The following is a 27,163-nucleotide window of genomic DNA, read 5'->3' as shown; positions in this document are numbered from 1 at the left end:
TGGCTAAGCCCTCTGACTGCTGCTTATCCTGAGAGGTGACCGTCCGAAAGGAGGGTGTGCTCGGTGATCGGGGAATAAAGGTTTTCTCTCTGCAGAGCTGTCTGGACCACAGGGGCCAAACAAAGATCCAATCGTAAAATGGCTCCACAGCTGCACAAGCAGTGGCTGCTCCCCCCCGTCCTGTCCTTTCAAGGTGAAGTCACTGCATCGCCTTGAACAATTCCCATGGATTTCAGCTGTCCGGCTCATTACCTTCACTCTATAAACACTGGCGTAAAAAAGTCTGTGTGACAAGATTTTACACAACTGGCAAATATTTTGGTCGGTTGGTTGACGACAAACCCAAAATACTCATCAAATATTGACAGTTGGATAAGAGTTGTGGTCCATTCGGTATGCATTTGTCTATAAAAAGCACGTTTATTGAGGCCGGGCAACGTTAGCTTGGTCCTTTTGGTATGCAGCCTTCTACCTGGATCTCTGCGGGCCAGCCCGAATACCTGTTCTTCACATTATCTGAGTGGTTGACCTGTGCAAAGGAAAGAAAAGGATTTAATTTATCCATTCATCTAATCAACTAGCTGGTTAGTGTGCCAGCTATGAGCAAAGTCATCAAAAGAGAATCACTTCCTAGGATGGGATGTGTTACAACCTACTCAGGGTACGTGATTGCCTCTCAATGTGACTCAATATTTGAAGCAACTTGATTCAACACGTGGAAGACTTTCTGCAATGGTTTAAGTGTCCTTTAATCCACGTGCCCAACAGAGTAGCCACTAGCTACATTTGGCTACTGAATACTTGAAATGTGGCTAGTGTGACTGATGAACTGAATTTTAAATTCTATTTAACTTGAATCAATTTAAATGTAATCTGCAAATCTGGCGAGTGGCTGCCATATGGGACGGCACAACTCTCAAGTCTGGTTTTCAATTCTCTGGGAGAAGGACTATATATTTTTTTCAGGGTAATCGGAGTGTTCCTTGCTCAGAAGGAACACTTGTTCCTTGTTCAGATTGATTTGACTTTAAGGCTTTCCATCTTCAATTCTTTCACAGATAATGGAGCACCTTAAACTAATGCTTAAAAAGAATAAGAATGTGCATTCTAAATTTGGAATTCTAGTTTTATATCTCTTTTTAATATAACAGCTTTGCTGAGACAGAATTCACATCCTATAAAATTCACCCATTTAAAGTGTACAACTCAATGGTTTTTAGTATATTCACAAAGACATGCAGCCATCATCACACTCAATTTTAGAACATTTTCATCCCGGGAACAAGAAAGCACATACCCATTCGAATCTACTCACCATCTTCCACAGCCTTTAGGCAGCCCCTAATCTACTTTCTGTCTCTGGATTTTGACTATTCTAGAAATTTTATATAAATGGAATCATACAACATGTGTCCTTTTGTGTTTGGTTTTCTTCACTTAGTGTGTTTTCAAGTTTCGTCCATGTCATAGCATATATCAGTACTTCATTTCTGTATGTGCCTTAATAATATTCCAGTGTGTGGATATACCGTATTTTATATATATATTTTAAAATCTATTAATCAGGCATTTGGGTTGTTTCTGCTTTTTTGCTGTTATGAATAATAGCACATTCTTGTACAAGTTTTTGTGTGAACGTATGTTTTCATTCTCTTGGCTATGTATCTATTAGTGGAATTGCTAGGACATATGGTAACTGGTTTTCAGGAAGGGATGTTTAGCAACCACTCACCTTTTCTCTCTGAATTCCTGCAGGAAGTTCAAAGCCTTTTGCTGCAAGAAATACCCAGCTCGACCTGAACCGCATGTTCCTGATCTCTTTACTTCCCAGGGCTTCTATGGCCCTCTTAGCGTCCTCCTTCAGTCTGCGGGGCAAAGGGGGAAGCATGTGAATGTCTCATCTGCAGACTCGGGTATGTGGTGCTAGGACACAGTCTGTCCTAGGACAGGTTTCTAAAGCAGCGCCTGCCCTCCTGGGGTGCAAGGCAGAAGGGAAACGCACACGCTGGCTGAGTGTGTCACATCTCTAGTTACACATAAGGCCACCTCCAGGACTCTTTTAGACTCAGTTTGGGGCACAGAGTTTTAATTCTCGATTCTGAAAAGCCCTGGGTCTTGGGGTTCAGTCTTCCTCATCCCCAGCCAACATAGTTTTTGGTCCTTGCTGCTCTCCTGTCTACTGACCACAAAATAAAGCAGACAGAAGTTGCTGAAAGATGAAAACAAATGTCAAAACTGTCCCTTTCATATTCAGAAAAGTCAGTAGCAAAAAAGAAAAAAAGAAAAAACAAAACCTAAGGAATCCTACCGTTGTAGAAAGGTGCAATTCAGGGCAAAGTAAAGGGAGATGGGCAGAAAGGAAAAGAAAAAATAAGTTCAGATTTTCCTAAATGGGTTAAATCTGAGTCTTTCAAAGCACATGTCAAAGAACTTCCATCTGGGAAGATGCTCTTTTAAGAATAAGATTTGTGGGCTTCCCTGGTGGCATAGTGGTTGAGAATCTGCCTGCTAATGCAGGGGACATGGGTTCGAGCCCTGGTCTGGGAAGATCCCACATGCCGCGGAGCAACTAGGCCCGTGAGCCACAACTACTGAGCCTGTGCGTCTGGAGCCTGTGCTCCGCAACAAGAGAGGCTGCGATAGTGAAAGGCCCGCGCACCGCGATGAAGAGTGGCCCCCGCTTGCCGCAACTAGAGAAAGCCCTCGCACAGAAACGAAGACCCAACACAGCCAAAAATAAATAAATAAATAAATAATAATTTAAAAAAAAAAAAAGAATAAGATCTGAATTCAAACAAATCTGGGAAATGCCATGTTCAGTAGACCCACCTCGGAAATTCACGATGCCAATACGCACTCTGACGTTCTCGGAAGTTAGGCAGTGAAGACGCACACGTTTGCTTAGGAGAGCACACTTGGAGAAGCACTGACCAGGTCATTTTCCCCCTAGTGAAAGCATTGTGTATGTGTGCATGTGTGTGTGCGTGCATGTGTGCGTGTGTGTGTGTGTGTATAAGTCCCACCCTGGGTTTAGCTCTTTGGCCAAGGGTTAGCTTTGCTATTTTATTTATGGTCAGTGGTGGCTTTGTCTTGCTACCTGGAAATATTCCTTAGTTTCTAGGATTTATGTGCTCCACCAGCTTGTCATTTTTCTAGAAATGCAGTCTGTTCATCATGGTTTCCCGTTCCTTTTCCTTGAAGAAGCATCCTGCTCCTTGGAGCTTTGTCCTCTCCTAAATGATGTACTGAGGGACCCTGACAGGCCTGGTGCTCTGCCCTCCCCCCGCTGGCTTCCCTGACTCTCGCCCCTGCTGTGACAAGTCTGTGCGCTCACCTGCTGCTACCATCATCGTGGGTCACCATGAAGAGAAGGGACTTCGAGGGAGCGCTCTGAATAAAATTCGTCATCGGTCCAGAGTTATCTGCCGGGTCAATGCAAATCAGTCTTAGGACCTTCTCTGTCAGCTGACACTCTGGCCCTAGAGGCTGTGCTTCTGCTCTCAGCTTCTGTGCCCTGGGCTCTGAATCCTCTGATTCTAGAACTGTCTCTCGACCATGCAAATGATGCTTTAGCGCTTTCGTAGTAAATGGCCTGTGGGTTCCACGGTGGGGCAATTTGAGGCAAGCAGCATGATCGGATCATAAAGATTCTAGTGATCAGCTTTGAAACCAACCGGCAACGACTTTGGCAACACAGGTGGGCTTTTCTTTGCAATTAATAAGAAAGCACCGGACCTGGGCATGATTCTCTAAGAGCCGAGCGGCTCCAGGACACTGATGAGAAATATGAGACATACAGACCACACCGGGATGGGTAAGTCCTTGCTAAGAGAACCCTCAATTTCTCACAGGGAGAAAATAAAGGCTCAGCTCAAACCCTGTTATTTACCACTGGGGCTTGTATTTGTAGTTATGATTAACGGCATCGTTCCCGAGTGCATCTGGGCACTTCTAATTGCTCCTCTCCGTTATCTTTATAAAGATTTGTTTCAGATAATTCTCAGTGTTAAATAAAAGCAACTGCAGTCAAGATCCAGAGTCCAGAATGGAGGGGCAGTTGGAGGAGGATGGACACCCTGGGCTCCAGGAATGTGTGTACCACGCCCAGCGCCGTGAACACAGCAGTAATTATGATGACGTTCAGGGCTGGATGCTGATCACATTATTCTACATGTTTGGTTTAAAAAAAGAAAGAGATGTTTTCTCTTTCCCATCATCTGATGAAGGGGCAGAAGGAAAAGACCCAGGACAAGTGTGATCAAAGAAAAGACGTTTTCTAGATAATGCCTTCAAACTTTAATACGTGAGCTCAGAGACTACGAGGATTTATGTAAGACAGTTCTAGAAAAAATTTGCTTCCGGCAAATTTTTTGGTAGCTAAAATAAGAATGATTGACGTTTTTGGTTGTGCTTTTTTTTAATCCTAATTTATGTGTATAATTCATTTTAATTTTAAGAGGAAAAGAGTTTCCTTACCTCCTTCGTACATATCAAAATACTGTGTTGCTGTCACTTTCCCAGTCACATCTGGAAATGGGAGAAACAGTTTTTAAAAGAAGGTACGTGGGGACTCAGGGCACATTCTGAAAACAGCGTGTCCCTTGTCTTTCTCTTCCCGGGAAGCATGACCGCCGTGGTCCCACCTGAAGGAAAGGACCGCCTTCCCTGGAGGGGGCCCCACTGATTCGGGTCAGGAAGGCAGGGCTCACACCGGCTGCCCAGGGCACCCCTCCCGCCTGCTTCCGGTTGGATCCACGCCCACGTTCTTTCCCAGTGCACCTGCCTCTTCCCACAAACACCAGGGCAAAGTAAAGGGAGGTGGGCAGAAAGGGCAAGAAGCCCTTTCTGCTGCCCCCTGTAGCTTTTCCTGCAGACCAGGCACATTTTCCTCAGGTTCCTGCAGCCCTCTGTCACTGGGCTATGTGCTCACCTTGCTCATCGGGACAGACACCAAGGGAAACCCTTTCCCTAAACCTGCTACAGTTCTTACTATTGCCATTGGCAACAGTGACAGATGTTTCTTTCTCCAGGCCTAAGAGGAGGCCAGGCTGTGCTTCCCCTGAGGCCCTTTTATCAGACAAAGGTAGGAACTGGTGTCACCTTCTGCTGGGCCACCAGGAATCAGAGCAAACGTGAGGCCCAACTCCAGGGTGTCTGTACCCCCAGGTCTGCTGATCTGGTTTTAGCCCTGACTTCTGCAGGTCCTTCTTTGTTTTTTTAAAATCGGTTTATATTTGATTTCAGTTTTTTGGTAGAAACACAAATCTCTAAAGTGAGGCACTGTAAAAAATAGTTAAATATATACTCTTAAAATGCGTTAAAATATAAACCTAGACTAGATCGTGTGCAAAAATCATAAAGAAACCCAAGGTACCACTGAATATCCAATCACAGAGCTTTTAGAGGAGTTTTAAAGAAAACATTTAATAACTTACAGTTGACAATGGCAATATTTATTCCCCTTGCAACATTCCCAGTCTTTTCTCCTATGAGCCTGAAATGTAGATAAGCATCGGTCAAAGAACTCCTTTCTCACCAAGAAGTGAGTAGCCCTCCCTGCCCTGTAAGATCCTCTCTTGGCAAAATCACCGTCCATCCTTTGTCACTTACCATTTCCTTGTAGATACGCACTGGCCTTGACCCAGCTCCCTTGGAAGTCACCCCTACACTCGCTCCACACACATCCATCCCCACACATCTCTACAGCCTGAGTCCCTCAGGGAACCTGGAAACTGCATTTAGTCTTATAATTTATACAAATGGCCAGGGAGAGAAACACCAGTGTTTGTTTAGCACAGGCTCTTTGCAAACATTCTCTCACTGAATCCTCAAGCTCCTCATGGGTGGGCATTCATTCTCCCACTTTATAAATATGGAGTACAACAACCAGTAGAATGGAATAGGAGCCAGAAAGTCTGGAGACAAACACACACACACACACACACACACACACACACACACACACACACAACCTAGTTACTTTCATAGTCTGATGAAGCTTACTAGACCATGAACAAGGAGATGAGAAGTGGGATGAGAAAGGAGATGGCAAAGTGAAGAGATACTGAAGATGTATACTTGCTGGGCTTCGACAATTGATGAGATGAGAGGAACACAAGAGAAGCGTTGACAAACATGAAGGACACATTCAAACCGGCTGGCTGGAAATAAAATGAGGTACAAGAGGTGGATGAATAAGAGATGGGTCTGACCCAAATCTGGTATCAGCTTCCTTGCGTCCTCTCCCCATCAGTGCTCTGATGGAGGTTTTGCGGACACCTGGAGATGCTTTTATCCAACCACAAAATGTAACCCTGCTTATCTCCTTAAATAAATCCCTTAAACTACCTCACTTAATTTTTACTTTTAAATTGGAGAATATGAAATGCCAGCTTCAAGGGGATTGTGTCCTAAAACCAGGAAGAAGATTGACCTTCCTGGAAATGTGAAATATTACTGAAGATCTTGTGTGTGTGTGTGTGTGTGTGTGTGTGTGTGTGTGTGCATCTGTATGAGTGCATGCAACCTCTGTCAAGTTTTAGAATCAATGATACGTTATCTTCATAAAAAGTCAAAGGCATGCAGATTAGAAAAGAAGTGTTATGACTGCCTTTTTTTCTTTTTTCGTAGATGACATGATTGCCTATGTAGAAAATCCAGTGGAGTCTACAACAAAGCTACTAGAACGTTAGCAAGGTTGCAGGATACAAGATCATTATATAAAAGTCAATTGTATTTCTATATACTAGCAACTAACGATTGAAATTTTAAACTTAATTTTTTTAACTTTTAAATTTTAAATTAAAAAATATATACAATAGCATAAAATATGAGATACTTAGTGATAAATATGGCAAAAGTATCTGCAGATGCATACATTGAATACTACAAACCATTACTGAGACAAATCAGATTTAAATAAATTGAGGTGAGTAAAAGACTCAATATTGCTAAGATGTCAGTTCTCCCCAAATTATCTAGAGATCTAATGCAATCTCAAGAAGAAAAAAAGAAAAAAAAGAAAAAAGCCAGTAGGCTTTTGTGTAGGCATTTATAAGCTGATTCAAAAATTCATATGGAAATAGAATCTAGAATAGTCAAAATAATTTTGAAAAAAAAGAACAAAATTGAAGAAATTATATTATTGAACTTCAAGATTTACTGTAAAGTTATAGTTATCAAAATTACTGCATATAGTGAAGAGACAGACAAACAGATAAATGGAAGAGAACAGACGGTCCAGAATTCGATATACACGTATATGGTCACTTGATTTTTGCCAGTGGTGCAAAAAGAATTCAGTAGAGAAAGACAGTATTATGAAAAATGGTGCTAGAACAATTAAGTAGCCATGTTTTTAAATGACTACAATTCATATTTCACACCATTTGCAAAAATTAACTCAAAGTGGGTATATCATATAAAGTGGAAAACCTAAAACTATCCAACTTCTAGAAGTTTGGAAGAAACTTTGGAGAGCTTTGAAGAAAAATTTTGTGGGTTAGACAAAAAGTTCTTAGGTATGACATGAAAAACATGCTCCATAAATGGAAAAAATTGATAAATTAGACTTCATTAAAATTAAGAATTTCTGCTCTTTGATAAATACTGTTAAGAGAAGAAGAACACATGAAACAAGCTGGGAGAATCTATATGAAAATCATATATTTAATAAAGAACTTGAATACAAAACATATAAACCAACCTCAAAATTAATAATAAGAAAACAACCCAATTAAAAATGAACAGATTTGAATAGGCACTTAACAAAGTAAGATATACATACAGCAAGTAAACACATGAAAAGAGGCTCAACATCATTAGTTATTAGAGAAATGCAAAATAAAACCACAGTCAGATACTGCTGCCTACCTATTAGAATGTCTAAAGTTAGAAAGACTGACCATACCAAGCGCTGGTGAATATAGTGGCAGATAAATTGAAACTCTCATACTCTTATAGGAATGTAAAATGGTACAGCCACTTTGCTTTAAATATTTTACCCCACTTTCTTCTTGCTTGCATGGTTTCTGAAGAAAAGCCTGATGTAATTCCTATCCTGTTCTTTTATAAGTAAAGTGTTTTTTTTGTTTCGTTTTATTTTGTTGTTGTTGTTGGTTTTGCCTCTGGCTACTTTCAAGATTTCCTCTTTGTCTTTAATCTTCTCTAGTTTGAATACAATTTACTTAGGTGTACATTTTGGGGTATTTATCCTGCTTGGTTTTCTCTGAGCTTCCTGGATCTGTGGTTTGGGGTCTGTGGATAATTTTGAAAAGTTCTCAACAATATTACTTCAAATATTTCTGCTTCTTTCTCTCTTCCTTTTTCTGGTATTCTTATTACATGTATTATACCTTTCGTAGTTGTCCCACAGTTCTTGGATATTCTGTTCTTTTTTATTTTTCAGGTTTTTAATTCTTTTTTTTTCTTCCTCTTTTCTCAGTATGGGAGGTATTATTGCCATATCCTTAAGGTCAATGATTCTTTCCTTGGTTGTGTTCAGTCTACTAATGAGCCCATAAAAGGGGTTCTTCATTTCTGTCATGGTGTTTTTAATTTCCACCATTTCTTTTTCATTCTTCCTTAGGGTGTCCATCTGTCTGCTTACATTACTCATTTGTTCTTGTATTCTGTCCACTTTTTCTATTACAGCTCTTAGCATATTAATCATAGCTGTTTTATATTCCTGGTATGCTAATTCCAAACTTTCTGCCATATTTGGGCAAGGTACTGATGCTTTCCCTGTCTCTTCAAACTGTGGTTTTTTACTTTTAGTATGTCTTGTTATTTTTTGTTGAAAGCCAGACATGGTATACTTGGTAAATAGGTCTTTAGTGTGAATGTTATGTTCATGTGGCCGGGAGTTAGGCTCTGTTTACTATTTGCTGTAGGTGTCAGAGGCTAACATTTCTCCTCTCTGTCTTGGGTATCCCTATAGACTCTTTTACATTGGGTTTGAGACTTTCAGTTCTTTTCAGCTGTAATCCCTTGTTATTTTACAGGAGCCCTATTATGTGGTAGTAAGACATCAGGAATGAGGAAGTGTTCCATAGTCCTGTGATCAGGTCTCAGTCTTTTAGTGAGCCTGTGCCCCTGAGCTGTGGCCTTCACAAGTGGCTTTTTTTTTTTTTTTCTTTCACTCCTTAGGGGAGACAGGAAGGCCAGAGGGGCCTGGAGTTGGGTATTTCCTTCTCCCAGGTTGGCTAGTCTTTGGTAAAACCTTCATTGGTTAGACTCTGGTAAAACAGTTTCCCTTGAAGGCAGGCCTGCTAAGAAGAACAGAACACTGTGGACGTATTTCAAAAATGGCTACTTTCCCATTACCACTGCCAGAAGCACGAGGGGATTTTTTTCTTCAGTCTTCCCTCTGAAAGCCTGGTAGGGCTCCTGGAGGAGAAACTCAGGAAGGTGTAGGAGCTCCTCCAGGGCTTGGCCTCCAGGAGTTAGTCTCTCAAGCTCATCCAAGCTCAGTCTCCAGCAATTAGTTACTTACCCTTTAAGGGTTCCTACCGGACGCTGGATCCAGCTGAGCTCCCTGCTCCGGGTGATCTGTGATTTGATGAATCTGCCTGTCTCTCCAGTTTTCAGGGTGGTGGTTTGCCCTGTGACCTCAATTCTCTTGTATGTATGCATTTTTAATATACAGCATAATTTGGGGTTTATGTGCTGTGATTCAATCTAAGAATTGCCTCCTTTTAATTGGCATTTTTACAGGCCACTTAATATATGTGAGATATATTTGTTCTTTGTGATACCTTCATAATTGGGTTGTTTTCTGGTTTTGCTGCTTTTCAAGTTTTTTAATTTTTGCTTTCACTATATGGTGTGTATTTTCTTTGCTTTGTTAAAGGTCAGGTATTAACTAAAGCATAAGCATATTTAAAAATGTCACCTAAAAAATGAAAAGACAAAATATGGAGAACAGTTTTATAACACAAAAGGGCTAACTACCTTAATACATAAAGAATCTTATAAATCAATTAAAAAAGGCCAGTGATAGGAACAAAAATGGGCAGGAGATATAAACAGTTCACAGAAAATAAATATAGTCATCCCTCCATATCTGCAGGACATTGGCTGCAGGACCTGCCACGGATACCAAAATCCACGGGTGCTCAAGTTCCATAGCCGGCCCTCTGTATCTGTAAGACCTGCACCAGTGGATTCAACCAACCGTGGATCATAAACATAGTATGTGATCCATGGTTGGTTGAATCCGCACATGTGGAGCCTATGGAGAAGGAGGGCCGACTGTACAGCCGTTCTTAGCATGAAAAGACCCTGGATCCACTCACAGCAAGAGCAATAAAACACTAATCTGAAGACTAACTTTCTTCTCTCAGAATGGCAAAAATCAAAATATTAGTCAACATGCCTTGCTGGACAGACTGTGAGGAAACAGTCATTCTCATTGTGTTAATCTGAGTCCTCTGAAAAGCAGATGCCAAAACAGGGTTAAATGCACTAGAATTTTTATTAGGGGAAATATCTATGAGAGAAGATGAGAGGGGTGGGGTTAAGCAGGGCGAGTTGTCAGACCCCAACTCAAGCCTGACCCTAAGGGGAGGAGAGGGAAAAAGCTGGGGCTGGGCATGTCCTAGGCTGCCAGTCAGTCTCAGGAGACTTTGGCAAGGCCATTGGGCATCTTGGAACGCAAGCTGGGCTTCAGCTGAGCCTGTGTGGCCCAGGAATGGGGCTGCCTGGTATCTCAAGGTTCTGATAAGGATTCTCTCCTTGACCAAACTCTACTCAGGCCCCCTCAAGCTCTTTTTAAACTAGACCTGACTTTTGGACTTCTGTTCATCTCTGCATTGTCCAATTTTATCAAGAACTCTGCTAAGTCAGTTTAAGCAGAAAGCCCCACCTTTGATATTTGATCACCATCCATATTCAATCAGTTTCTTAATCCTCCTCCGCCCTCCAGGTGGTGTCTGATTGCCCTGTCCCGCCTTCAACAAGAATCTTGTTAACCTGTTTAGCCAGAATCCCCTCAACCCTGATGCTTCCTCTTAGTAATTTTCTATCCACAATCTCCACCCTGCTCCTTGGCTGTAAATTCTTGCCCATGATGTGTCTGGAGTTGAATCCAATCTCTCTCCCCTACAAGACCCCACAGGAGTGGTCCCTACACTTACTGCCCCTTGAATAAAGTCGGCTTGACCATTTGCACGAAGTGTCATGAATATTTTTTCTGTAACAGGTCTCAGTCACTGGCTAGGAGCAGCCAGGGGAAGCCGGGCCTCCAGCAAACTTACTATGGATTTCACAGTGCAGCAACTGGAACTCTTGGTCAATGAACTACCTGCCACTAGAAACCTGAGAAGTGCATTCTCACGGTCACCACACTCGAACACTGCCAGAGTGAGAGTCATTTAATTCCAGGCCAAAGACTTCAAAATTCAAAGTGGGAGCTATTTATAATTGAGAAATCTGTCCTCAGCCAAACTATCAGTTAATCGTTGGTGGGAATGAATACATTTTAAACATGAAGAATCTTTAAAAATATTACCTCCCCCTGTATCCTTTTCTCAGGATGTTATTGGAAGATGTGCTCCAGCAGAACAAGGGTGGAAACTAAGAAAGTGGAAGGTGCCGTATCCAGGAAACAAGGACTCCAACAACAGAGAGGGAGGCAAAGGTCACCCCCAGAGTGGTGGTGGGGAGGGGTCCCCGAGTGACAGCCGCACAGTAGCTGCAGGGTAACCTGGCTGATTGGAGAGGGACAGAAGCTTCTTCACAGGTGAAGTTGGTAAATATCTGATGTGAGAGATTTATTTTAACCAGAGGAAAGTTTAAGGATTAAACTGATGTAAGTTCATGGAAAACCAAGCGAGCCAACAATAAACGAACAAAACGTAATTATTGTACACAACATGCTTCAGTTGAAGAACCTCTGCTTAGTCCCGTTAGAAAAAAACCAAACTGGAGGGACTTCCCTGGTGGCGCAGTGGTTAAGACTTTGCGCTCCCAATGCAGGGGGCCCGGGTTCGATCCGTGGTTAGGGAACTAGATCCCACATGCATGCCGAAACTAAGATTTCGCATGCCACAAACTAAGGAGCCCGCCTGCCGCAACTAAGACCCGGTGCAACCAAATAAATTAATTAATTAAATAAGTATTAAAAAAAAAAAACGAAACTGGAGGCCACAGTTTGAATATATCCCTAGATGGACCCTCACAGTCACACAACCAAAACTTAAAACTGCCCCGATGTCCCCCAAATGCTGACTCTGACCTTAAACAAAACCTAAGCTTTCTTTATGTCAGCATGACCTTGCAGTTATGAACAAGTCAGCTCATGCAACGCAAAGGCACATAAGTTTCTAGTAACAAATCACACTAGAAAACACTGTACTTACTCAAACTTTATAAGCCGAGCCGTGGCCACGGAGCGCCACGCCGCCTAACCGCCTTCCATTTGGAAATCTTGTTTGCCAGGAGTTGGGTTCTCCCTTGGTAAAATATTCCTATCAAGTAAACTCTCTGAATTTTATTTTCACAGTCATAATCATGTAAATGATGAATTTTGCTCAAACCGTGATGACAGTATAGTAACTTAATCAGGACAATGGTAAGGAAAGAGGACAGGAATTGTGTGATAGTGGAAAAGAGCTGACCTCCCGAGGGGCAAGGCAGCAGATAATACTGAAAACGGGAAACAAGGAAGTTGTAATGTAAACCCGCTGTTTAGAGGTACGGGCGTGAGTGAGTAGGGAGACTCTGCTGACAGATGGAGGGGGCTGTCCCTGGGTGAGGTACATTTGCAGGTGCCCAGGACATGCTGGTTGTAGGGATGAAGCAAATGGCAAAAAACCTCTTGTCTTTCTACATAAACCTGTGTGTGTGTATTTAAGGCCCCACAATGTGGTCTGTGGGATATCAGTTTCCTGACCAGGGCTCAAACCCGGGCCCTCGGCAGTGAAAGCGTGGAGTCCTGACTACTGGACTGCCAGGGAATTCCCAAACCTGTATATTTTATTTGTAAAACAACGAGATCTCTGCAACCTATACTTTCTGTTCCAGGGACCTGTTAGGAGAAAACACAACGCTAAAGCCACAGCAAGTGTCTTGGCATCTGGCCTCATTGATTCCTGTTCCTTTTAATTTGCTTTTGTTTGTGCTTATCCTGTTTTATTCTGCACTGAATTCTGGAAAACATCTAGAATACTGTTTGAAGCAGGCAAGCTACCTTTGGTTCTACACATTCATATAGAGGGTTAGCTGTTCCTTTAGACTATTGGATTCAAGTTGGTCCACCCGGCAGACCCTACGTTTGCCAGGGTGGAATCCTGGCTCTGTCACTAACAGCTGTGTGATGAGGGGCAAGTGACTGAACCTCTCTGTGACTCAGTTGCCTTATCTGTATCATGGGAATAATAATGGTACCTACCTCAGACAGAGTTCTATGAAGTTAAAGTATAAGTGAGTTGGTTTGTACCAGGTAAGATGCAGTAGCTCCTATGCCATGGTCGGGAGAAGGTGTCAGGCACTGTGGAGCAGGGCAAATCCCGGGCTCTGGGATCTGAGTTTGAATAATCCCCTTCTGGCGATGTGATTCTGGATGAGTGACCCCCTCCCACTGTCCCCACCCCTCCCAGGTCTTCCCGCCTCTTCCTTGCCAAGGGATCCTGCTCAGTTTTCAATGTACCTCACTGACAATCCCATTCATCAGGACATCACCTCTGAAATTAAACACACACACACACACACACACACACACACACACTTACCATATAGCATTTACTATGGACATTTGCAAACTCTGTTTGTTCTCTCCAACTATACCACTGGTTCTTAATGGGGTGAGGGGTAGGATTTTGCCACCTAGGGGACGTGTGACAATGTCTGGGACCTGTGTGGTTGTCACAGCTGGGGGGAGGATGGGTGTTCTCTGGCATCTAGCGGGTGGAGGCCAGGGGTGCTGCTAACCCTGAAATGCCCAGGGCAGCCCCTACCATGCAGGGTGTCCATGGGGTTGAGGCGGAGAACCCTGAACTGTGACGTCAGCTCCTTGGGCAGGAGCCACGTGTTCCATGTCATGGTCCCTCTGCTGAGTGCCTCACCCTCTGGAGTTCATCGGTGGATGAATGTTTATCAATAAACTGTCCGGCGGAGCAAAGGGAGCCTTAGAGACATGATGGACCTGCAGAGTGAAGGGGCTCTTTCTACCTAACTCCCAAATATTGAATGAGGGGATATGCCAGGACTGTGTAAGGTGTACGAAGCTGAATCCGACCCCCTCTCTGAGCGTGCTGCCCGCTCCTTGGGGGAACAAGGTACGTGCAGAGACCCAGGGACTGAGAGTGGAGGGGTGGAAATGCAGCAAGTGCCAAGTGCTGTGGGCAACAGCCAACCAACAAAAAAAGGGAAGGTGTGCCTGGTTTTGGTTTGGGGCAAATGGTGGGATAATTGGGAATGACTTCCTACTCAGGGTTAGGAACAGACCACATTTTCTCAAATTTGTAATAATTACTTAATCACCCAAACCATCCTTAAACTCGGTGTTGTGAGTTGCACTGTGTTCCCTCAAATTTCAAATGGTGAAGTCCTAACCCCGAGAACCTCAGAATGTGACCTTATTTGGATATAGACCTTTAAAGAGATGACTGAGTTAAAATGAGGTCTTTAGAGTGACCCTAATCCAAAATGACTGGTGTCCCTTTTAAAAGGGGAAAATTGGATCGAGACACACACACAGAGGGACGGCGCTGTGAAGACACAGGGCAAAGTCGGCATCTACAAGCCAAGGAGGGAGCATGGGACAGACTTTCCCTTGCAGCCTCAGAAGGAACCAGCCCTGCCCGCACCTTGATCTTGACTTCCGGCCTCCAGAACTGAGAGAGAATGAACGTCTTTTGTTTAAAATGCCCTGTCTGTGTACTTTGTTACGGCAACCCTAGCCATGGAATACACTGGGCTAGGACACTTCCAAGTGCCAGGGTTTATTGGGCTGTCAAGGATAAGGCAGTCGCACAGAGCCTGAACCGAGCTACGTAGGGGGTGGGGGCTGCAGGCAGAGATGACACCGGCTTTAACCCGTGAGGGTGAGGATCAAAACCCAAATGCAAGGACAGCCGTGTCCTCTGAGTTTTGATGTTTCCCTGACTTTGAAGGGCTAGAGTACAAAATATGTACTGAGGGTTTTGCTAACTGCTGTCAAATGAAAGTTCAACACGGGACACATAAAACCAATCTACGGGTCCCACCTCCCCACCCTCGGCATGGCGGGCATTCTCAGTTCCCCTCGGATGCCCCCCAGCCTCTGCCTGATGTCAAGAAGATGGCTTTCTCTCCTGGGGCAGACTTGCTGCTTGCTCAGCCTCAGAGAAGGGAAAGGACCAAGTGGGAGAGCTAGGTTTTCTTTTCCCGCTGTAGTACTTACACCTCATCCTCAAAGCAGATCTTGGCATACTTGTCCCTGCCACCACCACTGAGCAACCGGTAGGCGTAGGTGTTTGGGGGACACGGGGTCCAGTGGTCACATTTTTGCCTTTTCGGGGCTGGGGCTGTAATGAACAGGAATATAACAGTTAGCGTCATGCGGTATTGATCAGGTGAACCCACTGCTTGACTGTGAACGGCAGCTGTTCTGTCCCAAGACTTCACACCAGCAAGTCCCAGAAGCAGTGGGGGAAAACTGGGAAGACACAAAGTTAATTTATCCTGCTTTTGTCTTCAAATAGCAAATATGCCAAAGGGAGGGGATGTTGAGTAGGCGGAACAATTTCGGAAGGGTTGGGAATCACTCTTGATCGTCATGACTGCCATTCTTGGATTGCAAGGCATAGTCTTTTGTATTCCAATTAAAGAAAGATTAGTTGGGTCTAAGAGTGCTGGTGAACCAAGAAGTAGCCTATGGAGCATCTATCCAGCTTCTGCATTTACACTCCTGAAACACACACACACCTCTGACCACCGCTCTAGCCATGGCTGACCCCTCTCCTTTCCCTCGAGCTTGAGATGCTGAGCTTTTCTGCCTGGGCTGCTATGTCAGTGCTGGCAGGCCCTGGGGATGTCATGCCCAGTGACAGGGGTCAGCACTTGGGGAGGACTGGGGTCAGCTGGCACTGGGTACCCTCTGTATCTCCCACTGCTGGGTGCCTCATTGCCAATCAATCACTACCACTCATGTCTCCCCCTTTCACAGGTGTGGCTGTCCTCTGTCACCCACAGAACCCACTGTCCTGCACTGGGTTCAGTATAAATCCCGAGTCTCCAGAAAAAAAAAAATCAGGAAGTGCTCCCACTCCCCCAGTTTGACTGGGGACGTGCTGTTTCATGCATCGCTGCGCTCCTCTGTTTTAGCACATCTGGCTAGAAGCACAGCCAGCAGAGTGGCCGGAAGGCCCTGTTGGGGGGAATCAGGACACAGGTAGCGCTGTGATGGCCGAGTGCTCTGGGGGTTGAGCTGGACCGAGGCTGAACTGCTTGGTGAACACAGGGATGCGGGTGCACACCCAGTCCTGGTGCCCAGGAGGACACAGAGTTTTTGGGGCCTGTGCATCCCAACATCGTGCTTACTCAGCCCTTCACATCTTCCTCCCCTTTACCTACCTCATCCCCATCACTAACCAAAGCCCCAACCCACCCTGTGCTGCCCAGCTTGCCCTGATTTATTTTCTTTTTCATAGCCCTCATCACTGCCTAACATCCTACAATTTCCCTTTTAAAAGCTTCTCCATAAGGACAGGGATGTTGTCTATTTATTTTCACTTTGTAACCCCAGCATCAAGTCTGTGTGCAGCACAAGCAGCTGCTCCATCAATGTTGTTGAACAAAAGTGTAACCGAGCAGGACCCTATGGGGCCTTCCTGAGAGAGATCCCCCACCGCCACCACAGAGTCCTCTGCCTGCCTCTTGTTTGTAGAAAAGCTGTAGTCTCCCAGGTCTCCCCTGAGTCACAAAAGCCTGGCTCAAGAATTAATAATTGACAAGTCCAGGAAGTGCAGAGAGTCCCATACAGGATAAATCCAAGGAGAAACATGCCAAGACACATATTAATCAAACTATCAAAAATTAAATACAAAGAAAAAATATTAAAAGCAACAAGGGAAAAACAACAAATAACATACAAGGGAATCCCCATAAGGTTAACAGCTCATCTTTCAGCAGAAACTCTGCAAGCCAGAAAGGAGTCACAGGACATATTTAAAGTGATGAAAAGGCAGAACCTACAACCAAGATTACTCTACCCAGCAAGGATCTCATTCAGATTCGACAGAGACATTAAAACCTTTACAGACAAGCAAAAGCTAAGAGAATTCAGCACCACCAAACCAGCTTTACAACAAATGCTAAAGGAACTTCTCTAGGCAGGAAACACAAGAGAAGGAAAAGACCTACAATAACAAACCCAAAACAATTAAGAAAATGGTAATAGGAACATACATATCGATAACTACTTTAAATGTAAATGGATTAAATGCTCCAACCAAAAGACACAGACTGGCTGAATGGATACAAAAACAAGACCTATATATATGCTGCCTATAAGACACCCATTTCAGACCTAGGGACATATACAGGCTGAAAGTGAGGGGATGGAAAAAGATATTCCATGCAAATGGAAATCAAAAGAAAGCTGGAGTAGCAATTCTCATATCAGACAAAATAGACTTTATAATAAAGACTATTACAAGAGACAAAGAAGGACACTACATAATGGTCAAGGGATCAGTCCAAGAAGAAGATATAACAATTGTAAATATTTATGCACCCAACAAAGCAGCACCTCAGTACATAAGGCAAATGCTAACAGCCATAAAAGGGGAAATCGACAGTAACACAAACATAGTAAGGGAATTTAACACCCCACTTTCACCAATGGACAGATCATCGAAAATGAAAATAAATAAGGAAACACAAGCTTTAAATGATACATAAAAACAAGATGGACTTAATTAATATTTATAGGACATTCCATCCAAAAACAACAGAAAACACTTTCTTCTCAAGTGCTCATGGAACATTCTCCAGGATACACCATATCTTGGGTCACAAATCAAGCCTTGGTAAATTTAAGAAAACTGAAATTGTATCAAGTATCTTCTCCAACAACAACGTTATGAGACTGGATATCAATTACAGGGAAAAAATCTGTAAAAAATACAAACACATGGAGACTAAACAATATACTACTAAATAACCAAGAGATCACTGAAGAAATCAAAGAGGAAAGCCAAACATACCTAGCAATAAATGACAATGAAAACATGACGACCCAAAACCTATGGGATGCTGCAGAAGCAGTTCTAAGAGGGAAGTTTAGAGCAATACAATCCTACCTCAAGAAACATCTCAACTAAAAAACTTAACCTTACACCCAAAGCAATTAGAGAAAGAAGAACAAAAAAAACCCAAAGTTAGCAGAAGGAAAGAAATCATAAAGATCGGATCAGAAAGAAATGAAAAATAAATGAAGAAAACAATAGCAAAGATCAATAAAACTAAAAGCTGGTTCTTTGAGAAGATAAACAAAATTGATAAACCATTAGCCAGACTCATCAAGAAAAAAAAGGGAGAAGACTCAAATAAATAGAATTAGAAATGAAAAAGGAGCAGTAACAAGTGACACTGCACAAATACAAAGGATCATGAGAGATTACTACAAGCAATTATATGCCAATAAAATGGACAACCAGGAAGAAATGGACAAATCCTTAGAAAAGCACAACCTTCCGAGGCTGAACCAGGAAGCAATAGAAAATATAAACAGACCAATCACAAGCACTGAAATTGAGACTGTGATTAAAAATCTTCCAACAAACAAAAGCCCAGGACCAGATGGCTTCACAGGCGAATTCTATCAAACATTTAGAGAAGAGCTAACACCCATCCTTCTCAAACTCTTCCAAAATATAGCAGAGGCAGGAACACTCCCAAACTCATTCTACGAGGCCATCATCACCCTGATACCAAAACCAGACAAAGATATCACCAAGAAAGAAAACTACAGGCCATTATCACTGATGAACATAGATGCAAAAATCCTTAACAAAATTCTAGCAAACAGAATCCAACAGAACATTAAAAGCATCATACACCATGATCAAGTGGGGTTTATCCCAGGAATGCAAGGATTCTGCAATATATGCAAATCAATCAATGTGACACACCATATTAACAAACTGAAGGATAAAAACCATATGATAATCTCAATAGATGCAGAAAAAGCTTTTGAAAAAATTCAACACCCATTTATGATAAAAACCCTCCAGAAAGTAGGCATAGAGGGAACTTACCTCAACATAATAAAGGCCATATATGACAAACCCACAGCCAACATCGTTCTCCATGGTGAAAAACTGAAACCATTTCCTCTAAGATCAGGAACAAGACAAGGTTGCCCACTCTCGCCACTATTATTCAACATAGTTTTGGAAGTTTTAGTCACAGCAATCAGAGAAGAAAAAGAAGTAAAAGGAATCCAAATTGGAAAAGAAGAAGTAAAGCTGTCGCTGTTTGCAGATGACATGATACTATACATAGAGAATCCTAAAGATGCTACCAGAAAACTGCTAGAGCTAATCAATGAATTTGGTAAAGTAGCAGGATACAAAATTAATGCATAGAAATCTCTTGCATTCCTATACACTAATGATGAAAAATCTGAAAGTGAAATTAAGGAAACACTCCCATTTACCATTGCAACAAAAAGAATAAAATACCTAGGAATAAACCTACCTAAAGAGACAAAAGACCTGTATGCAGAAAACTGTAAGACACTGATGAAAGAAATTAAAGATGATACAAACAGGTGGAAAGATATACCACGTCCTTGGATTGGAAGAATCAACATTGTGAAAATGGCTATACTACCCAAAACAATCTACAGATTCAATGCAATCCCTATCAAATTATGAGTGGCATTTTTTACAGAACTAGAACAAAAAATCTTAAAATTTGTATGCAGACACAAAAGACCTCAAAATACCAAAGCATTCTTGAGGGAAAGAAACGGAGCTGGAGGATCAGACTCCCTGACTTCAGACTATACTACAAAGCTACAGTAATCAAGACAGTATGGTACTGGCACAGAAATAGAAACATAGATCAATGGAACAGGATAGAAAGCCCAGAGATAAACCCATGCACATATGGTCATCTTATTTTTGATAAAGGAGGCAAGAATATATAATGCAGAAAAGACTGCCTCTTCAGTAAGTGGTGCTGGGAAAACTGGACAGCTACTGGACAGCTAAAAGAATGAAATTAGAACACTTCCTAACACCATACACAAAAATAAACTCAAAATGCATTAAAGACCTAAATGTAAGGCCAGACACTATAAAACTCTCAGAGGAAAACATAGGCAGAACGCTCTATGACATACGTCACAGCAAGATTTTTTTGACCCACCTCCTAGAGAAATGGAAATAAAAACAAAAATAAATAAATGGGACCCAATGAAACATGAAAGCTTTTGCACAGCAAAGGAAACCATAAATAAGACGAAAAGACAACCCTCAGAATGGGAGATAATATTTGCAAATGAAGCAACTGACAAAGGATTAATCTCCAAAATATACACGCAGCTCATGCAGCTCAATATCAAGAAAACAAACAACCCAATCCAAAAATGGGCAGGAGACCTAAATAGACATTTCTCCAAAGAAGATATACAGATTGCCAACAAACACATGAAAGGACGCTCAACATTACTAATCATTAGAGAAATGCAAATCAGTACTACAATGAGGTATCACCTCACACCTGTCAGAATGGCCATCATCAAAAAATCTACAAACAATAAATGCTGGAGAGGGTGTGGAGAAAAGGGAACCCTCTTGCACTGTTGGTGGGAATGAAAATTGATACAGCCATTATGGAGAACAGTATGGAGGTTCCTTAAAAAACTAAAAATAGAACTACCATACGACCCAGCAATCCCACTACTAGGCATATACCCTGAGAAAACCATAATTCCAAAAGAGTCATGTACCACAATGTTCATTGCAGCTCTATTTACAATAGCCAGGACATGGAAGCAACCTAAGTATCCATCGACAAATGAATGGATAAAGAAGATGTGGCACATATATACAATGGAATATTACTCAGCCATAAAAAGAAACAAAACTGAGTTATTTGTAGTGAGGTGGATGGACCTAGAGTCTGTCATACAGAGTGAAGTAAGTCAGAAAGAGAAAAACAAATACCATATGCTAACACATATATATGGAATCTGAAAAAATAAATGGTTCTGAAGAACCTAGGGGCAGGACAGGAATAAAGATGCAGATGTAGAGAATGGACTTGAGGACACGGGGAGGGGGAAGGGTAAGCTGGGACGAAGTGAGAGAGTGGCATGGACATATATACACTAACAAATGTAAAATAGATAGCTAGTGGGAAGCAGCCACATAGCACAGGGAGATCAACTCAGTGCTTTGTGACCACCTAGAGGGGTGGGATAGGGAGGGTGGGAGGGAGGGAGATGCAAGAGGGAGGAGCTATAGGGATATATGTATACGTATAGCTGAATCACTTTGTTATAAAGCAGAAACTAACACACCATTGTAAAGCAATTATACTCCAAAAAAGATGTTTAAAAAAAGAGAAAAAAAATAAAGCTACCCTATGGTGGGGGGGGGCGGGGTGTGTGTGGGTAAATTACAGTTTGGGATTAACATATACATTCTACTATATATAAAATAATCAAGAAGGATTTACTGTATAGCATGGGGAACTACATTCAGTATCTTATAATAAGCTATAATGGAAAAGAATCTGAAAAAGAATATATATATATATAACTGAATCACTGTGCTGTACAGCAGAAACTAACACAACGTTGTAAATAAATGATACTTCATTAAAAAAATAAATAAAAAGAAAAAGAGAAAAAAAAGAATTAATGATTGAAAGGATGTGAACATGTAGTGACCAAAATAGCAGTTGGGTCAGTAGAACTGGCAACAATTTAAATAGTAAATCAGCCATACGGCAATCACAGAATCTTTAGTTCCTCCCTGAAGAACATGGATAACAGTATCTGAAAAATATTCCTGAGTTGTTTTTTGGGTGCTAAAACCATCACCAAGTGGAAGAAGTTAACTACTCGATGACCATGAGCACATAGCCTCCAGAACTACTGCTGCCTGAGGATTGGTAAAATGTGACCCTGCCCCTTACCTCACCATCAACCAATCAGAGAACTCTGCCCAAGCTGATCATGTACTCCAAGACTCTCTCCCTCACCTTGCCTTTAAAAATGCTTCCCTGAAACCCATCAGGAAGTTCTGGTCTTTTGAGCACTAGCTGCCTGCACTCCTCGCTTGGCATCTGCAATAAACACTGCACTTTCCTTCACCACGACCAGGTGTCAGTAGACTGGCTTTACTGCAAGCGGGTGAGCAGACTCAAGCTTAGTTCAGTAATGAATGAATGGACATCTGGCCCCTCGTGGGGCAGAGATCTGCACCTACTTTGGCAGAAAACTCAGAGACACTGAACCCTGCTCCCTCCTGCAAAAGGGAAGAGGGACGTTGAGTCAGGGCTTTCTGCACACGTGCTACTGCAGCTCTGGTCTACTTTTACCAATTTTTCCTCCTGTGGATTCTAATTTTTTAAATATCAAAGGACCTTGGGATTTTATCTTTTCTTATCTAGTTTCTGAAGAAAAAAATTGAAAGTAATAGACAGGCAAAAGGAAGGAAGAAAATCCTACGTATATTCACTCTACAGAATCTTCACGGTTTTACCTTTTGGTATATTTCCTTCCAGACTTTTCTATGCCTGCAGAGGGCATCTGCAATGTTGGAAAACATGGATTAAACATATACAAATAGTATGTTACCTCACTTACATTTTCATATAATATACTGAATATGTTTTTTCTTAATCTCCAGTTACCTAAATTTAAAGCAAGGGGTCCGACCATTAATATGAAAAAGTGCCATAAATACGGTATCTGCTCAATCTTTCCCGGTTTTGAACACTGACGTGTATTTATTTCAGTTTTTAAAAAATTTAATGATAATGCTCATTACTTTGAATTTAGAAGTAATTTACCTAAAAACACACTGAGCATGGTACTTGAAAATGTAACTAACATACTGTTTAAAAGTTAGGTGTGCCCTGTTTCCTGAGTTTGTAGATGTCTTGAGTATGTATACAGATGGTGCTTGATTTACGATGGTTCTACTTTATGATGGTGCAAAAGGGACATGTTTTCAGCAAAAACCGTGCTTCGAATTGTGAATTTTTATCCTTTCCCAAGCTAGCGATGTGTGGTCCAATGTCTTCGTGATGCTGGGCAGTGGCAGCTGCAGCTCCCCATCAGCTACAGGACCAGGAGGGTGAACAACCGATACCCTGACACCCATGCTGGACCCAGACAGCCCTTCTGTTTTTCATTTTCAGTACAGTATTCTGTAAATTACAGGATATAGTCAACACAATTAGAAAATAGGCTTTGTGATAGACGAGGTTGCCCAACTGTAGGCTAATGTACGTGTTCTGAGCACGGTTAAGGTAGGCCAGGCTAAGCAAGGATGTTCAGTGTGTTAGGTGTATTAAATGCATTTTGAACTTATGATATTTTCAACTCATTATAGGTTTATTGGGATGCAACCCCATCATAAGTGGAGAAAGCTCTGTATTCAATCTAGAGAGAACCCTCTTAAAGTGGGATCCACACTCATTCTGCCTGCCACCTGCATTTCCCTTAATGTAGGCGAGCCTTCCCTGACAGGCACACAGACTTGCTCACTGGCCCCTGCTGTTCTTGGCAGGACTCCTTCAAGTTTCACTGAACCAGCTCCCTGCTCTTGGAGAAGGACATTATTTCCAGGCCCTATGCCGTCATCACGATGCTGTCAGAGTGCCCTGGCTACATGACCCTTTCGACCTCGGTCCTCACCGAGCGCTGGGCGTGCAGACAGGTGTGCTGTGACCCACAGAGGTGGATGGTCTAACACAGCCCCGGCCCCAGCAGAGCTTAAAAGGTAAGGTCACCAGGACGCCGCGTACCGCCTGACCCCCACGGGTCACGGTAGTTTGGAGACAGAATGACAGCAGATTCGTATGGGAGGTAGGGAGGGAAACCAGAAAGGGTATTTTACTCTATTTTTAAGCCAGCTGAAAACACAGAAGCAAACAGGGTCTGCTAACATTGCCAACGAGTGGGAGAAAGATTCCCATGGGGTGAGAGAGACAGCATATCTTCCGGAGCCACGGCTAAGCACCACCCACGCTGCTTTTGAGGCTCAACAGTTAAGAACGACTACACAGGTGTAACTATCCATCTTCCCAGCCACTGACCCTGTGTGCCGACTCTCTCCTGTGCTAGCCACATGGTCTGATCAGTAAGTACACGACGCAACTCAGAGAGCAGAGAGAAATTAAACTTGGGTGAGAAATTAAACCTCTGAGTAACAGGGAAGCAGAGGGCCATAAGGCGAAAGAGCATTTCTTTGCAAAAATGTTGGGAAGCTTTAGAAAACAATCTGCATTTTTATGATTTAGCTAAGGGCTGTGCCTGCAAACATATCAATTAAGAGCTTTATATATTTAATATAATGTAAATAATACTAAAATATATCGCTATATTGTAAAAATAGCAAGTGAATGGTTTCTTTTTTATTGAAGTATAGCTGATAGTTGATTGAATATTTGTGGGTTTCAGGTGTACAGCAAAGTGATTCAGTTTTATATATATATATATATATATACATGGATATATGGCTTCTTTTTTTAGAAATTTATTTATTTTTTAAATTTATTTTTGGCTGTGTTGTGTCTTTGTTGCTGCACGTGGGCTTTCTCTGGCTGCGGCAAGCGGGGGCCGCTCTTCGTTTCAGTGGGTGAGCTTCTCACTGCGGTGGCTTCTCTTGTTGCAGAGCACGGGCTCTAGAGCGCAGGCTCAGTAGTTGTGGCGCACAGGCTTAGTTGCTCCACGGCATGTGGGATCCTCTCAGACCAGGGCTCGAACCCGTGTCCCCTGCGTTGGCAGGCGGATTCTTAACCACTGCGCCACCAGGGAAGTCCTGGATATATGGTTTCTAGGTAATGTTTATTTCAGGTGTACAGCAAAGTGATTCAGTGATACACACACACACACACACACACACACACACACACACACACACACATCAATATAAAGTTTGTTTCGCCTAGAAATAAGCTGTGAAGCTGAACTTGCAGACATTCATTACTTGCCCTTCTTTCTTTGGCACCGGGACCAACAGGCCTTGTGAGCCCTGAGTATGATCTCTAAGTGCACCTCCAGGACAGGGGCCTAAGGCAGGGCAGCAGGTTCCAAACTGGGGTGGGGTGGGGAAGCGTGGCCGGAGGAGACAAAGGGAACGGGATCAAGCCACACGGAGGTTCCAGGGAGTTTGGGTTCTTCCGCTCAGCTGTCCCTTGTCCGTCCTCCTGCCCGTCAGAAAGAAACATGCCCAGCCCTCCCTCCTTTCCGAGGGTTTGCATCTTGGATTCAACCAACCAGGGACTGAAAAGATTCCAAAAAAATTCCAGAAAGATCCAAAAAGCAGAATTTGAATTTGCATCCTGCAGGCAACGATTTATATAGCATTTACATTGTATTAGGCATTGTATGTGATCTAGAGATGACTTGAAGTGTGCAGGGGGGTTTGTTAAGATGACTTGAAGTGTGCAGGGGGGTTTGTTAAGAGGGTAAATCCTCTGAGTTCTCATCACAAATTTTTTTTTCTATTTCTTTAATTTTCTATCGATATGAGATGACGGGTATTCACTAAACTTGTGATAGTCATTTCCTGATGTTTGTAAGTCAAATCATTATGCTGTATGCCTTAAACTTATACAGCGTTGTATGTCAATTATATCTCAATCAGATTGGAAGAAAAAAAGAAGAGAAAAAAATAAAGTATACGGGAGGATGTGAGTAGGTTATGTGCAAATATTGCGCCGCTTTATATAAGGCACTTGAGCATCCGTGTTTTGATATCCGCGGGGGTCCTGGAATCAATCCCCCATGGATGCGGGGGGGGTGATTGTAGTAGTCACAACCCGGCTTGGTGTTCCAAAACTCACTGGAAACCTGAGAAATGCCCGTCACAGCAGTGAGCTGCCACTTTATGCCTGTCCGACTGGCAAACTCAGAAAGCTGGGACACGCGAGTGTTGGTGAGGACGGTGGGAGACACAAGCCTGGCAGGCAGGCCCATTCTGGAAAGGCGTCGGGCTCGACTGAGTCACCTGAAGGTGACACGCACGCCATGGCTGCACTCCTGCGTGTGTAAATCCCAAAGAACGTTTCAGCCAGGTCCACGGGGAGACCTGTGAGGGCGTTCCCCGCACAGCACCTGTGTGGTGATAAGCTAGAGGGAATGCGGAGCCGTCTCCCAGCCCCCAGGAGGGAAAGAGGAGGAAAATGCGAGGACCCGTGCCCCGGCGTGATGCAGCTGTGAGCAGCTTCCGAGGAGAAGCACCCACAACACGACGGGGCCCTGGGCACGGCGCTGAGTGACACCAAGAGCCAGGTCTGTAAGAGCACCGGAATGCAGGCTGGCAGAACAGGACAGCCTGGTCTGCAACTAGGTGTTCAGACAGAAAGGTGTCCTTAGACGCCTCCGAGCGCTGGGAGAGAAGTCAGAGAGGGAAGTGGAGATAAAGGGAGAAATCAACAAAATGAGGGAGGCTTGGGCCGTGGCAGTGATGGCGTGGCAGGCAGGTTGCCTCCAGCCCTGGTACAGAGGTGAGAATCGGGAGTGGGGTCAGGCCACTCGAGGTGCCTGTCCTCTTGCTCTCTGCCCATCCCCTGCTTGACCAGGGCCTGCTTCACCGACACCCCACTCGCATGACTGACCTCCCTACATGCTTGCCCCAGGCTCAGCTAGTGATTGTTCTTATCAGAGGGGCGGTGAGGGGCCTGGCCCTCTGCCGGTTTCCCTGGTAACCGATGAGCCAATGTGAGGCCAATTTCCCCTGTAACTGCCAAACTCCCCCCTGCCCCTAGGAGCAAAGACTGCGGCCAGGTCCTGCCCGCTTCTGGCGCCCACAGTGGGGTGTCGCTCCAGGACCTCGTTCCAGACGTGCAAGCTCCCGCATCCACCAGACCAATGATGTCTGCGTTACTGACTCTGGGCACTTTCTTGGGTCTTGAAGCTGGGCAAGTGCAGGGCTTGTAGGCCTGCGGGGGGCAGCCCAATGGGGAGAAAAGGGGGAGAGGTAGTCCGAGG

At 43.3% G+C, this 27,163-nt stretch overlaps 1 protein-coding gene across 2 annotated transcripts in view; it reads right to left on the bottom strand.

Annotated features, from left to right (window-relative positions):
- Positions 1 to 396: 396 nt before the first annotated feature.
- The window catches only part of FAM3B (FAM3 metabolism regulating signaling molecule B), a 61,462-nt gene continuing 34,695 nt past the window's right edge, over positions 397 to 27,163 (bottom strand). For both annotated transcript variants that reach the window (XM_059921596.1, XM_059921597.1), the window contains exons 3-8: positions 15,383 to 15,506; positions 5,436 to 5,494; positions 4,477 to 4,527; positions 3,335 to 3,422; positions 1,733 to 1,865; positions 397 to 529 (exon numbers count right to left, since the gene is read on the bottom strand). In XM_059921596.1, the coding sequence (XP_059777579.1) occupies positions 440 to 529; positions 1,733 to 1,865; positions 3,335 to 3,422; positions 4,477 to 4,527; positions 5,436 to 5,494; positions 15,383 to 15,506 (545 nt within the window). In that variant the 3' untranslated portion in view covers positions 397 to 439. The remainder of the gene's footprint in view (positions 530 to 1,732; positions 1,866 to 3,334; positions 3,423 to 4,476; positions 4,528 to 5,435; positions 5,495 to 15,382; positions 15,507 to 27,163) is intronic.

This window comes from Balaenoptera ricei, chromosome 4 (assembly GCF_028023285.1).
Source record: "Balaenoptera ricei isolate mBalRic1 chromosome 4, mBalRic1.hap2, whole genome shotgun sequence".
NCBI classification, from domain to species: Eukaryota; Metazoa; Chordata; class Mammalia; order Artiodactyla; family Balaenopteridae; genus Balaenoptera; species Balaenoptera ricei.
The sequence above is the reverse complement of the archived record's forward strand: the minus strand, read 5'-3'. Positions and strand labels throughout refer to the sequence as shown.